The sequence below is a fragment of the Teleopsis dalmanni genome, chromosome 2 (genome assembly GCF_002237135.1).
Source record: "Teleopsis dalmanni isolate 2A chromosome 2, ASM223713v2, whole genome shotgun sequence".
Classification (NCBI taxonomy): domain Eukaryota; kingdom Metazoa; phylum Arthropoda; class Insecta; order Diptera; family Diopsidae; genus Teleopsis; species Teleopsis dalmanni.
This window is the reverse complement of record NC_051847.1, coordinates 165,977,669-165,993,857: the sequence shown is the minus strand read 5'-3', so window position 1 is coordinate 165,993,857 and position 16,189 is coordinate 165,977,669. Positions and strand designations below refer to the sequence as shown.

At 33.2% G+C, this 16,189-nt stretch overlaps 1 protein-coding gene across 1 annotated transcript; it reads left to right on the top strand.

Annotated features, from left to right (window-relative positions):
• Positions 1-1,127: 1,127 nt before the first annotated feature.
• On the top strand, positions 1,128-7,153 carry LOC119676093. The gene is made up of 3 exons (XM_038087321.1): positions 1,128-1,165; positions 4,841-4,956; positions 5,045-7,153. The coding sequence occupies exons 1-3, from the start codon at positions 1,153-1,155 to the stop codon at positions 7,151-7,153; spliced, it is 2,238 nt and encodes a 745-aa protein (XP_037943249.1). The 5' UTR covers positions 1,128-1,152.
• Positions 7,154-16,189: the final 9,036 nt, after the last annotated feature.

The window sequence follows — 16,189 nt, the reverse complement described above, 5'->3', positions numbered from 1 at the left end:
TTTCCCTAAATGGCTTTTTCCCTGCTGCTCTTACATATAAGTATTAAGAAAACCTTTCAGAATCAGTAAAAGAAAATTATTAAATAAAGTATTAAAAATACTGTAGTTAACATTGAAATATTTTACATAATAAATATGTTTCCTCAGGCTTACACTAGAAATATTTCAAGTCGAAGTTTCATAAATTTTAAAAAAGTAATAAAAACGATTTGTCACTAAAACGATGTTGATAGACCAGTTTTTAATAAATAAAAACACATATTAAATATATTTATATTACAATATTATAATCTTTGAACTGATTTATTATTATTAATTGTCTAGCTGGTAGCAAAACCAATATGCCTCCTTTATAGTAACGCAGAATTCTTTACTTAAAGCTACGATAAGGTAATATATAATATATTTTAGCTATTTTAATTTGAATTGAGTAATTTATTCAATTGCAAATTATCATTTATTTAACATTTTACACAAATAAGAATTATGAACTAGTCAAAACTAACACAATTATATTTTCCAATTTTTGTCTAATACTGCCATAGACACCAAAGATATGGAATAAGCTAAAACCGCTTAAAAATGCAAAAAGGTCTCAAAAATCTGTTATATATTATTAGGTATTAAGCAAGTTATGTTATGGGAAACGTACTGTCATTGGCATCCACCAACCATCAACGAAGTTACTTATTTATTTACTTAAATGGCTATAATAATCCGTTAACGGGCTTGACCTGACGCAGCATAACTCTCCAGGCGATTCTACTGTGTAAGCGTTCTCTAGTTTTAATATTATACAATATTATGAAAAATTTTCAATTTGATTAATATGACTTTTTAAAATAAACAGTGTTCTTTAACGTCCTGTAATTTGGCTATCAAAACAATCTAAACTAGTTTTAGTTATTAGTAATTATTTTTTTCAAAGAACTATAGAAAAATCCGTTGATATGTTAATTTTTTTTTCAAAATCTGTCTTCAACATATAATAAATATGTGGAATTATTTGATTTTTAACTGTTTTAAATCAGTTTACCTTAAATTTTTTGATATATATTAATTTTTCTATAAACATAAATTTTCATTTATTTATTACTAATTGTGTTTTTTGGTTCTTTGCGAACGAACATATATTTTTTAAGGAGAGATATTATGGAGAATGCAGGTATGTTATGAAACTCTAGCGATTTATTAAACAATAAATCTATTATCTTCAGCTTGGTCGTCTAATTCTCTTAGTTAATTTGCTAGTGAGTTGGTATAAAAATTTTACTTGTGTCTTTCTTCTAGCATTCTTATTACATGGCTGGCTCATCTTAATATCTGCCTAGGCACGTGTTTAGTGTTGCAATCTCCACTCATCAACTGATACAGCTCGCTGTTGTATCATTGATTTCTTCTTTCAGATTATTTTTTTTTAAATCTGCTTGTGTCAGTATTTATATAGGTTTAATCATTTATGTCACAAACACAAAATTATTGATAGAATTTAATTAAAAAAAATTATTATATTGAAATTAAGTCATTCATAGAATATTGCCTTAAATTTTTAAATATTAAAGTCTATTTATATAAAAATTAAATACCTTTATTTTTGATTTTGTTTTCATTTTGTTCTGTCGGCAAAAATGAGCAAAAGAATATAAGCTGTATAAGCGACTATTGTTACAGATTAAAATTTGGCAAAATGTCAGGTACGTAATGAACCAAACCAAATATTTTTAAACGTGATTTTGTAGAATTTCTTAGCCATATCGTATATATGCTGTCAAAAAGGACGACGCACCCATATATCAGCAAACGCGTGATAATAAAACCCCACAAATAACTGACAGCATAAAACATTACAGTAAAAGCGAAAAAAGAAGCAAATAATATTTCATGTCCACCCAACGACATCTACTGTTGCGCTTTCACACACAAACGCAACTGCTAACTCACACCAATATAAGCAGCACACTGAGCACACACACAGAAACCAAATAAAAGGCAAATAAAACCCCATATATTTAATGCGCAACAAGTCGTTGCCCTCGAAATGCAAAATGCGCACCTAATGAAAAGTAAAACGAAGTGTAAAAACGATGTAAAACGATTTGAAACGACCATGACGACAGTCCAAATGCAGATGTGCAAAAGGAAATTACCGCACGGCACCCAACGCTCGTCGTTTCGTTTTGTACCAAAACGACCAAAATCGATGGTAAATTTTAATGTGCCAAACTTCCAACAACAACAAAAACAACAAAACAAAAAACACAAGTAGCGTTTTGTCTTTGTAGTAGTAGTTGTTGTGTTTTTTGGTGTTGTAATTGTTGTTGTGGTGCTTTGGAAATAAAAACTTTCTGAACAAGGAACGATTTTCACATTTCCTACACAGCACATCAGGACGTTGCGGAAAGAGTGCTCGGGCGTGGGCAGCAACATACTGTTCTACAGTTTTTTGTTTAAATATCAGTGGATATTTGTGTTTTCTTTGTTTACTTCTATCTTTGTTGGTGTGTAGTTTTTTTTTGTATGTTTTGCACATTTTGTTTTTGTTTTATTTGTTTTTGCTGCCAAAATTGGTTGAAGACATGTTCAAAACGAGCACATGGCATTGCCGCATGCAACAGTTATGCTAAAACGCAGTTATATGCTGTGCTCTAGCAGCACAATGTCAAAGGATATGGCTTTTGTTGTTTTTGTTGTATGTTGGCAAGCCCTAGTCGTTGTTCGTATTTGGTAGCGTCATTTGAAAAAGTTTCAAATAAATGTCGAATACTTCTAAAGTATTACAATCAAAATGGTGATATACAAATAATAGCACCCAAATACAAAAGCACTACCACAACTACTAGAGTCATAATGACTACACTTATACACTTATACTTGCACAGCACACACTTACCGACGATTATACATATTTACTTGACGTTGTCTGTTGGTAGTCTTGAGCTTCATTTAATGTTGGTTTTATTCAATTTATATGCATTGCATTGTGTTGGTTTGAGTTTTAAGTGTTTTCCACCAGTTGACTCCTGCGCTTGCTATTCCTGACGCCGACAACATGCATAAGAATTGCACGATGGCAGCTTCGAAATAAATGGAGCTGCCGGCAACAACAATAGCAACACAAATGATGACACAAAAGTTTTTGATTTGCCCTGCCAGTTAACAGCACTTTAAGAAACCAAAATGAGCAAAATCCACAATTGATTTAGATCCTTTTGTCTACTCGTTGCTTTGCATTTTTGGTTGTTGTTGGCTTAATTCCTTGCCATTAACGAGTGTTTTTATTATTTTAGTAAGGAAAGTTAAGGGTACAATGATAACTAGTTGTGCCAAAAATGTACGTGGTGGATTTATATTGAGTGTAAAAAATTTATATTTTATAAATTAAAAAATATTAAATTAACAAGTTAGAATGGTAATTGTTTAATATGAAACAAACTTACAACAGAACCTTCTTAAATTTACATAATTCGAACACATCTTATGCGAGATGGGTACTATAATAAATACTATAATACTGTGTTATCAATTAAAATTACTAAAAAACATTTTTTTTTGTCCTGTCGACTCTGTTATAAGGAGAAGGAAACATCAGAACATGTGCAACAGCGGCAAGACGTAGACTTGACTACCTTGAAAGCGGGAACTTGATCTCAAATTAAATATAGGTAAAGTTACGCCCACAGTAATTACGAGATTTATAAGTAGTCTAAAATTGTTTTAGTTGGATTTTTAGGCGCACAATAGATCTTGTAGATCGCGGTGCATTCATACCCTATCATTTAATAATAACAATAACTAATTATAAAAAATTTTTTTTTTAATAATAACAAGAAATTCAATTTATAGAGCCTGAGATATGGACTAATAAAAATTGGTCTAAAATGCCAATTCTCAAAATCCTTGGGTTTGTATCTTCTAAAGAAAAAATTTAAAAACTTTTTCCCGAGACACGATTATATTTATTTAAAAAAAAGGCAACTCAATAAAAAGTCAGCCAAATCAAAGGTGATAAGATCAAAACCCGTTCCGCTAACCATGGAATGACATAAATGCATGAAGAAAATATATCAATAAATTTCAAGAAACCTAAATATTTCAGGACTTGCACATTGTTATAACAATTAAAATATTTTTATAACTATTAGGATTAGTCCTCATATTTATATAATCCAACTAATGTCGTTTTCGACTAATTAATATGGGATAACTTTTACAATCAAGTTCCTCGCTCAATATATTTTTATTTTCGATTGATAACTCTCGATATGTATTAAACTCGATAATATCAAGATTACTTTGAAATTAACAACTGTTTTATATGACACTAACACAACTATAAAAATCTTAGATTACTTTAAAATCGTTCGATTGGGCAACAAAATTTGACGGATGGAAAGTAAATCTTGCTTGAATCCACATTTACGAATTGAAAACGGTATAGTTTAGACTCTAATTATCTAAAAAATGATTAAGCACAATGATATTTTGGTGATAAATAGTTCATCGACTTATTTTTGATAATGTGTACTTTGATGCTGCTTTTATATAATTATTATGATATTCCTTTATCATAAAGTACTTGGTGCCGTAGGCTGGCATACAGACTTTTATTTATTTTAGTGTACAGATATAATCTCATTTGATCTAAGCTTAGCATTGTTTGCTTGTGTGAGTGGCATAAGGAGATTTACTTCGTGATTGATATGAAGTCAATTCAGTAAAACAATTTATATGCAGTGTGGCGTGCTCAATTTATAATACATTTATTTATCATTCTTATTTTAAACTAAAATAAGTTTTTTTAAAAGTTTCATCTAAAGTCTGTAGACATCATTTTTTTTAGATAATTACAGAATTTTTATAAGCAAAAAGCATTTATGTTTTTCGCGGTGGTCTTCTGGAGTTCCACTTTTTTGGTCGAAATTACCAATTGAAAACAATTTTAGAACGAAAAAACATGTAAGATTTCTATTAAATAGTTATTATTTAATATTCTATCATATTGTAATGTATTGTATATTGGATAATAAAGAAAAAGTATTTTCAGAATAAAGGCAATGAAGATCCTACTGCATTTGTAATTGTAAATTTTCGAAAATGTCCCCAAAACACAAAACCCAATCTGTTAAACTGGAAATGTTATTTCAAATTGAAAGAAAATAAAGAACATTCTTTCCAAGTAAATGGAAAAGTGAAAGCTGCTTTAAATAAATTACGACAAATATGTAGAAATGGTTTTCTGAAATATGCGGATTGGTCCAAAGCTTTAAAATTTATAGAAACAAATATACGTAAAACATTTAAGTTTGACTTTGTATGTGAAATTTTGTTGTTCTCATGCAACAGCTTAAGTCAGATTGGTCGTGGAATAAATCGGGGGAAGATTTTGCGTATACAATATACAAAGAATACATTGCAGATTGTTTCAGTAGAAGACCAGCAATTTTTCGACTTTCTGCATTCGAGTAATCGTAATAATACAAATTCTACTGCGGAAACAAAATCTGACTTAACACAGTTAAACAAACATTATAATACTGAACGCGTTAGTAAATTGAGTGACTGGGAATATTTTTCACCTATTGAGATCAATAAAAATAATTATTTTTATAATCAAATGGATCACAATAGAAAAATTCTCAAGAGTTTGTTTAGGTTTTCCGGGAATATTTTGGAAATAATACAAAACGATGGCATGGATAAAATAGTAATAGATCCTTTTAAGGTTATGGAGACTATTTTTAAAGCTCAACACAGTTTTATTAAGAGTCGTTGTTATAAACGTACAATTCCAGCACTAACGTTTACAGATAACTTAACGTATAATAACTCAATCACGAAAGTAGTACCAAAATTATATGTTCATGTACATGATCCATTAATATCAAGTTTTAAGGAATCAATCACTAAAGCAAAATACTGGTCTTTGAAATGTGCAAATACCTTAAACAATTTAAATAACACTACCGAAATAATCGATACAGTGTATAAGAGCTATAAATATGCAGAGATCAAAGCTAGTATTTTATGCCAGCTGCAGTCTTTAACTATGATAAAAGAACTTACATTTAATTTCTGTGCTTCAGGGAATCGGCAATCACTGAACAATATTAAAATGCTTCACAAAGCTACGAAAATCAGACAAACTGATATTTCTGCAAATGTTCCTAAGAATCAAATACTACCTGATATGCATGATGACATTGAAGAGCAGGATCAAATGATACAGTTCGGTGAATTAGTTCCAACTACAGATTTATCACTGAGTGAGAAAAATAGGTATCCGTACGAAAAAAAACAATGTGATTATATACTTGAAAGAAACTTATCACTACCGGTAAAATCATTAGTGGATAAGAATTACGAGCGTAAGAGTGACGAACAACAACCTAGTATTGGAAATACTTCCAAATCAAGAAATGATTTTAGCTTGATCAATCAACTTTCTCTTGACGAGTCACAACATAGTAATGCAAATCTTTACCTATCAAAAAATTATTTTAATTTGGACATGGAACTTTCCTCTAACGAATCCCATCTTACTATTGGAAATGCTTCTGAACCAAGAAATGATTTTAGCTTGATCAATGAACTTTCTCTTGAGAAGTCACAACATAGTAATGCAAATTTTTGCCTACCAAAAAATTATTTTAATTTGGACATGGAACTTATCTCTCACGATTCCCATCTTAGTATTGGAAATTCGTCTGAACTAAGAAATGATTTTAGCTTGGACGTGGAACTTTCCCCTCACGAACCTCATCTTAGTATTGGAAATGATTCTGAACTAAGAAATGACTTTGGCTTGGACATAGAACTTTCTCTTAACGACCCTCAAACCTCAGTGAAGCCCAAGGAAAGATTGATTGATTTAAGCCCAGCAAACGTCAATGACTTTCGTTGCTGTTCGCAGCGTTTGATATCTATTATTAAGAAGGACCTGTACCATGAAATTTTTAAACGTATACGAAATTATAACATCAATGAATTATTTCTACTAATAACTTTTGACGGACATAAGAACTATCATATCGGCATTGGTAAGCTTAAACATCCACGATTTATCAATTGTTTATATGCCACCAAACGCGCTATAAAAGAAGCTGATAAGGACAATTTGTTTATGCAGATATCCACAACTTTCCTTTCATTGTAGTGATCGTCTTTTCAGGTTCAAAATTTAGAGTAGTAATATATCAATATTATCAAAAAAATTTTCTAAAAGTGTTATAAATAAATTATATATTTTTATAAAATATAGTATTTCTATTTCAGAAATGATTTTGTTTTAATTTTTACTTATTTTTTTAAATTTTATGTGGTTAGCCAGGATGTGGCTAATATATTAAGAAAGTATATATTTATAGTCTAATATATTAAAAACTTTGTTTACGTGGAAGCCAGTATAAACGCCAAAAGTAATGTTAATGTAGAGATTCACTGAAGGATCATTTTTGCCAATAGTTGATACTTCGGTCTACGTAGGTAAATGAGAGAAAAAACTCTTCAAACAAACAAAAATCACGGTCTGCAAGTCTCTTATAATGCCCGCTCTGCTGTACGATGCAGAAATTTAGACAATTACCTACAGTACTAAAAGGCATTGAGAGCATTCGAAAGAAAAACTCTTTAAATGATTTATAGTTTCTTACACTTTGGTAATGAGTTTCGAATTATATAGAACAATGTGCTATATCGCGAAATTAAAATAGTTAAGCACTTAAAAATCCAATGGCTTCGCTGTCTTGATCAGACTAAGTGACTATACTATGTGACCTCGGATTGAAGATATTCGGTACTACTAATGGGTAAAAGTAAGCAACTGATCGGGTTGGCTGGCAAAAGCTACTGCCAAAGACGAAATATGTATATTTAAGAGAACTCAATATATGACGGTGTATTGTTAAACTTTTTTAACTTGTATTTCCACAGGATGTTCACGGTGTATTTTTAAACTTTCCTATTTTATATTTCCACAGGATGTTGGTGGTGTATTCATAACTTTTAGATATTCCAAATATGTTTTTAAGCACCCTTAGTTTCTAAGTAAGCTAAATGATTAGACATTTTAATATCAGATACTATATTACGATATCTTTATTTCAGTTATCACTATAAGATGACGGCAGATGGCTAAAATGCTACAACTGTAAGCTTTATATATACCATATAATATAATTCTTATTAATTTCTATGTAATACAACAAATTTAAAATGAAGTAAAAATAAAGCTAATAATACTACTACTACTATAAGACGAAGACACAGTCTACATTGTGACCGAAAAGTTTCCTTTGCGTTTTAAATAAAACGCAAAATTCTTAATCTTCATCAATATTTATTTTATCTCCTTCAAAAAGTGTCATTAGAAGCATACACCAAGTCAACGTTTTTTCCTAATCATCAAACGTTTATAGGCGCTTTCCGGTATGGCTTTGAGTTCCCTCTGCGAATTCTGTTTTACGTCTTCTATGGATTCAAAACGCGTTCCTCTGAGTGGTAATTTGAGGTTGGGAAACAGGAAAAAGTCACACGGTGCAAGATCAGGTGAATACGGTGGCTGTTCGATGGTATTTATTGAATGTTTGGCCTTAAAATCGTTGATAATGTTGAACAAATTGAGGTGAATCGGAACAAGCCGGGCGTTGACACGTCGCATACACAAATTGTCCACCAAAATCAAACGAGCCATCTCACGACCGATGCCTAGCTCTCGTGCTATCTCTCTAACACTCACATGAGGATTTTTGAACACGATTTCCTTTGCCTTTTCAATGTTTTCGTCGGTGGTAGAGGTCGAAGGTCGTCCAGAACGCGGCATGTCTTCGACGGTCGTACGACAGTCCTGAAAGGCTTTGTACCACTCATAAACTTGAGTTTTCGATAAAACTGATTCCCCATAAGCCTTTTGTAGCATTCGCAACGATTCTGCACACGAAATTTCGTTCGAAAAACAAAATTTGATGCAAACTCTTTGTTCAATATTTTTTTCCATTGTTTTTTTCGCAACGCACTACTGAGGTGAACTGGTTTCAACAGCTGCCGTAAACGAACTGTCCGACAGATTCGCGCTCATTTTTGGCATAGTAATTAAGGACAGTGCTGCCAAACTACATAAAACTTAAAATATCGAAAAATATACAGCGCGCGAATTTTAAATGAGAACCTCCGAAAACCTTTCGGTCACAATGTATTATTAGTTTTGTCTTCACTATGTACTGTTTCGTGTAAACTCTATTTGGAGTTTTCTTTAAATTTTTTAATATTTTTCTTGAGTCAATTAAATCCATATGACATTGAATTTATTGCTATGCAAAGTATTTGCTAATAATATAATGAAGCAAAAATATTACAATAATTATTATTGAAATTACAAATGAAATTATCAGTATCATATAAATGTGTTCATTAATTTTGTCATGATCTGATCTGGAGTACATTATTGGAAAATTTTTATATTATTTAACAATAGTTTAAAAAAAAATATATATTTTTTTTTTATATATGATTTTTATTTAATTTTTATACCTAAACATTAGCATTTCTAACTGCTTGTTTTTTAATATACTTTTTAAAATGTGAATTAATTTTTATTATTATTAATATAAATAGAAATATAAAGTTTAAATATGATATATAATTATTAGTATTAAAATTATTTGTTGATGCTGTTGCTGCTACATTGTTGTTTACTATTTCTTCTGTTGATTGGGTTCCACCCATTTTTCTTTAACTCCTTAAGCTGTTGCCGTAAAATATTTTTATTTTCTCCTTGAGATATCTTCAAGAGACACTTGAGATTGCCAATTTCTTTGGATACCTTTCGTTTTTTGCCACCGCGCACCTTCTTTTTTGTTTGTTCGATTGTTATTGGCTGCTGTCTTCCACCTGGATGACGTTGCTTATATTGCTCAATTGATATCGGTCTTGGGCCTGCCTTTGGATTTTTTAACGCTTCTTCTAAAGTTTTCACCGCTGCCGCAAAATGTCTGTCAAAATCTTCTTGTGACATATTGTTTAATAATTTCTGAAGATTGCTTCTATTAATATATTCGCATAATCTATCAGATAATTATGTTTGTTTAAATGTTTGTTCAGAATATTTTTATTTTTGTAGCTTTTGCCACAGATAAAAAAATTATATCTCTTCATTATTTCAAAGGTTCGTCAATTGCATATTATTTAATAATTTCTGATTTAATAATTTCGGGATTCCAATGGTCAGTCAATTGCAGGATCTTTAATAGTTTTCGATTTAATAATTTCGAGATTCCAATGGTCCGTCAATTGCAGGATCGCCATGTAAAGATGTTAAGGTTGTAAAGATGTTATTATATAATTGTATAGATGTCTTGTTTGAATATGCCATTTAAAGATGTGTAGTTTCAGGATTGCCATGCAAGGTTCTTCATCCAATACATTAATATGTATTAACTCGACAGGATTGCTAAGGGATTAAGAGCCCCAGAAGAAAGGTTTCGACCTAGCAAGGATAAGTATTAATCTGAGCTCTTCAGCCGCCTTTAAGTACTTTCTAAGCTCTTCAGCCGCCTTAATGGTATTACCAGCAGATATGCCGCATATAACCAGAGATTCAAAATAACATATAGTTTATTCTTGTTGCCTTTGCAAAAGAATCTAAAAGAATCTGATTTATTTGTAAAATCTTACTCTATTTATACAAAATATTCTTATGTACTAAACTTATTATTTAATTCCTATATATTCTTGAGTAACCAATCAATACATTGGTTACTCCCAATTTTTGATAAAGTATATAATTTTTACATGTAAGATATTTATAGTATCTATTATACTATTCTAACATATGTTATCTATTTCTTATGCATTTTTACTTGTATATATTATTATAAGTGTTATTCATAAGGTTTAACATTTCTCTAAAGGAATTTGTGTTACTACCGTACAATGACCACATATGATAAAACGTTTGGCTCGCGCATCATGTTACGAGTGCACAATCATAACGGCGTGAGTCAAACAAAATTTAAAAGTGTAATATGATCAAAGTCAAAACGACAAAGCGACAAATGTGCATTCAATAAATTATGTCACAATTGTTTTGTTACTTTATGCAATGACTTGCCATATTAAACAATGATGTAGGTCATGGGCACCACAAAAGAATAAAACATGGGAAGTGGTCGAAAGACCGAAATTACGAAAAGTTATTGGGAATAGATTCGTGCTTCGAACTAAAGATGACGGGAAACAGAAAGTACAATTAGTAGCGAAGGGTTTTGCACAACGACCAGGTGAAGACTTTCATGATACGTTCTCTCCAGTCGCTCGTTCAACATCTATAAGACTACTTGCGACACTGGCAGCAAAAATGGATTTGGAGATCCATCAGATGGATGTCATTACAGCATACCTAAATGGAGAGCTCGAAGAGAGTGTCTTCATGGAAATTCCCGATTATCTTATACCATTCCTGAACAAAGTTGTTTCATCAAAACCATTAAGAAAAACTTCAACAATATTGTGTGGAAAAGTTAAAGAAACAGCGCAGCATTGGTTAAAGGCGATTAAATCAAGTAAGTCACCTGTGTGTTTATTAAAGAAAGCTCTTTATGGACTCCGTCAGTCTGGGCTATCATGGTACATGAAATTGACAAAGAAACTACAGAATATGGGTCTAAGTGCAGTACAACAGGATCCTTGTGTATTCACTAAGCGTGAAGGCAACGACATTGTTTTGATGATAATATATGTAGACGATTTACTAATAGCGTCCAATAATAAGTGTTGCCGAAAATTGCTAATTAATTAAAAATCTTTGTCTGGCAATCATGACAAACAGCTGACGTTTGACAAATAATTTGGAGACTCCGAAATTATTTAATAAATTTCCGTTTTTCATTTTTTCTCTTTCTTTTCTTGTTGTGATTACTAGACAAAGGTGAGTAAATTTTTAGTTTAATTTTTTAATCATAATTTTTTACTGTAATCCTTAATCATCTTACAGATTTTTAAACCTCAAAATAAAGACAGCTATTTAAAATTGTCGAAAGTGTATTTATATGGAAAATGATAATGACGTGGAGCTGCCTCTTCATAAAGGTTTAGCATCAGCAGCCATACTTGAAGTTGGAGATGCAGATGGTGATGATAAAATCTCACACAAACACAATGAGGATCATGGTCAACATAGTAGACAACAGCAGCAGCCCAGCGCCAACATTACTCGAATAAAGCAACTTAAGTTGCAACAACTAGAAGAGTCGTTGCAGATCAGGGAGAGCTATTTGCGGGAAAAATTTAAAATCCTCACTGCAGGTAGTGACGACGAGGGTATCGTGGAATCACATTTGCCTGAAGTTGGGTAATTACCTCAGCTTAATGCACATCAAGCCGTAGCTGATGAACACTTTTCGCCACATGGCCAACCTCATCTACAGAGTACACCAAGGTTAATAAATAATCCATCTCTTTATACCTTACAGATCGCTCCTACGCTTACGCCGTCTCAGCTAACAGCGCGTCAATGCATACCGAGAAATTTGCCTACGTTCCGCGGCGATCCAGAAGAATGGCACATTTTTATAAGTGCGTACGAGCAAACTAAGCAAATCGCAGGTTTCACCGATTACGAATGTCTAATGCGCTTACAAAGGTCCCTCATTGGTAAAGCGCGCGATGTAGTACGCAATATGTTGGTGTTGCCTAATATGGTTGAAGAAATAATAAACACTCTTCGTATGTATTTTGGACGACCAGAAATTATTTTAAATAAATTATTGAGAAAATGCGTCAGTTACCGCCTCCAAGGGGTAGGCTGGGCGATTTAATTGACTTTGCAGTCAACATTAATAATGTAGTTGCAACAATTGAGGCATGTAAGTTGAATAGTTATTTTAATAATCCACTCTTATTACATGAGCTAATAAGTAAATTAGCTGAAGATATGAAGCTCAAATGGGCACTGCATTCAGCATCAATAGCCGAACCTACACTTCGCGATTTTTCAGGGTGGCTCTCATCTTTAGCAAATGCGGCAAGTAGAGTAGCTACACCTTCTTTTTTAGATAAACCACTAAAAAAGGAAGGACGAGTGCACGTACATCAGACAGCTGAAATGACAACCACGGCAGTTAGGTGTTACATTTGTGGCGGCGGACATAAAATAATGGAATGTGAAATATTCACGAACGAACCTACCAATCAACGCTGGCGCATTGTCAAGGAAAAGAAGCTGTGCCGACAATGCTTAGGCGAGCATAAGCGTCGCTGTTTCAGTAATAAAGTGTGTGGCATTGATGGCTGCAATGCACGACACCACCCCATGCTGCATTCTCGGATAGATCAATCTACGCCAGCAATATCTTCTACAGCTAACAATGTTTCATCGGATATAGTAGAACAAATAAGTTTAAGTCTATACTCAAACAAAGCGTTACTCAACAACCATAATTCATCAATGAATAAAAACTAGTCATATTGCCGAAATCTTCCAGTTACTTTATATGGCACCAAAAGGACTATTAACACATATGCATTGATGGACGATGGGTCAACACTAACGCTTATTGAAGCAAGTCTAGCCGATGAATTGGGAACCGATGGTATCCAGGATGCGCTATGCATTAATTGGACAGATAATATCAGTCAACAGGAAAATAACTCAAAAAGGCTCAACTTACAAATTTCTGCCAATGCTCCTCAAGCTAAAAAATTCCCATTGAAAAATGTCCGCACAGTAAGCAACTTACGCATGTCAGCAGAATCTTTTGCAGCTGATAAAATAAAACAAGGGTATCCGCATTTAGATGGCTTGCCTCTAGCAAGTTATACAAATGCTGTCCCCATGCTGATTATCGGCGTAAATAATCCAAACTTAATTTCAGCACTTAAGGTGAGGGAGGGTGGCTGCCAAGAACCCGTGGCGGTGAAAACACGTCTTGGTTGGACAGTTTTTGGTGGTGGTGAATTAAACCACCGCAACAACTTAAACCTACACAAATGTAGCTGTGGACAAGAAGCTGATAGGGAGCTTCATGAGTTAGTAAAGACATTTATAGTAAACGAGAATGTCGCGGTGGCTACCCCAAAAGCAGAATTACTTTCAGTTGAGGATCAGCGAGCAGAGGAAATAATGCGCAAGTGCCAGTTACGCGGAAACCGCTACGTTGTCAATTTGCCATGGAACACCGATACGGTCGAATTGCCAAATAGCTTGCCGATGGCATTACATCGAGCGGAGTGCTTACGTCGAAAAATGCATGGGGACCCTGAATTGTGTCAAAAGCTAAAGGAACAAATCACTACTTTATTCAGAAAGGGCTACGCAACTGAGTTGCCACCAGAAGCAATTAACGAGCGAGGTGGGAAGATTTGGTATTTACCAATTTTTATTGTGCGCAATCTATTTAAACCGAAAAAGCATAGATTGGTTTGGGATGCTGCAGCCAAAGCTGCAACTCTTTCTGGCAATAGTTTGCTGAATTAGCTGAAACTACAGAGGAAGCTAATCAGCCTATTACCAAAAATTTTAAATCGCCTCCGATATACCTGCGTGAACGTAGCTCAAATAACCTAGTCACAATCCTTGCACATCTGATTGGAAATAATACTTTTCTTATTGTTCCTATAACTAGGGGCAATATACACGAAACTAAAATCCAAATCGACACTGAAAACAATTTTAGAGTCATAACCAAATATTTCGAGGACAGCAAAAAAAATTACTACACATTAAAGGTATTGAGTCAGATGTAGAACTCATTGAGATAACAAATACCCTAAGCGAAAAAGGCTTTAGCGCTAGAGCAGTTATAAACATTGTTAACAAGGGTAAAAACCTACAACCTATGTTCAAAGTTGAACTTTACTCGGAAGTATCTAAGTTTAAAAAAAATGAGAGCCATCCCATTTACTTCACTGCAGAATTAGCGTTGAGGAGCCCCACAAAAGAAATGGTCCGGTGCAATGTACAAACTGCCAAGAGTATAGCCATACTAAGTCATATTGCACTCTTCGTACAGTGTGTGTAGGTTGTGGTGAACTTCACCATAGTTCCGAATGCGATAAAAAAGCATTAAAGGATACCAACGCCAAAAAATATAGCAACTGCAGTGGAAATCACACTGCAAACTACAGAGGCTGTTATATTTATAAAGAACTGAAGCACAGGTTAGCACAGCAGAAAGAAGCGTTGCGTAATCCTACAAGAAGCAACCCCATAAAATTAGTTGAAGTACCCCAACCTTTAACTTCTAAGCCTGTTATACCAGGTGTTTCATAAGCTAATGTTGTTTAATCTGACAAGTAACAAGCCCCTCCAGTTCAAAGTAATAATTTGGAAATGATGATCTCCACTCTCATCCAGAGTTTAACTCAGTTCATGTCAATCATGCAAACTACTCTTGACGAGATAGCTAAAATGCAAAGTCAATTAATGCAAATGTTTTTGTCTAATAAATGAGTACTCTAAAAATTTGTTCATGGAATGCAAGCGGCTTAAACCAACATAAACTTGAACTCACACATTTCATGTCCCGATAAAGTGTGTATGTAATGCTTTGCTCAGAAACACATTTAATAAACAAAAATTTCTTTTCTATTCCTGGTTATTTATTCTATAAAACCAATCACCCAGATGGCAATGCACATGGTGGTACAGGTATTTTGATACGAAGGCGTCTAAAATACAAATTTTTTACATACATAGGCTCATAATTATATGCAAGCCACATCAATATGCCTTAAGCACGAAGGGAAAAATTTAACTTTATCGGCTCGCTTCGCTTTAACAATACTGACACCCAATTTACGGATTACTTCTTATCTCTAGGTGACAGATTTCTTGCAGCAGTAGACTACAAAAGATAAACCCAAAAGATAAACAGCTTCACAATTCCATTGTAAATAGAAAAAATGCACTAGACGTAATCTCTCCTGGGCAGCCAACATATTGGCCTGCTGATAACAATGAAATACCAGACCTAATAGACTTCGCTGTAACCAAAGGCATGTGCAGAAACACCATCCCTAAAGACTATAAAATGTACACATACAATAAAGTACTTACAAATAGTGACATAGAAAACTTAGTTTCACAAAAACGTAAGGAAGCCCAAAGGAGACTTAAATCTGGATTAAGCAAGGAAACCAAAGTCAGGCAATGTAATTATATTCTCCAATAAGAAACTCTTTCGGAAACTGAGCGCGA

Bases quoted from the DNA above. Each gene is read 5' to 3' on its own strand.
- LOC119676093 (XM_038087321.1), top strand. The intron at 4,957-5,044 runs GTAAGATTTCTA...AAGTATTTTCAG, and splicing joins ATTTTAGAACGAAAAAACAT to AATAAAGGCAATGAAGATCC.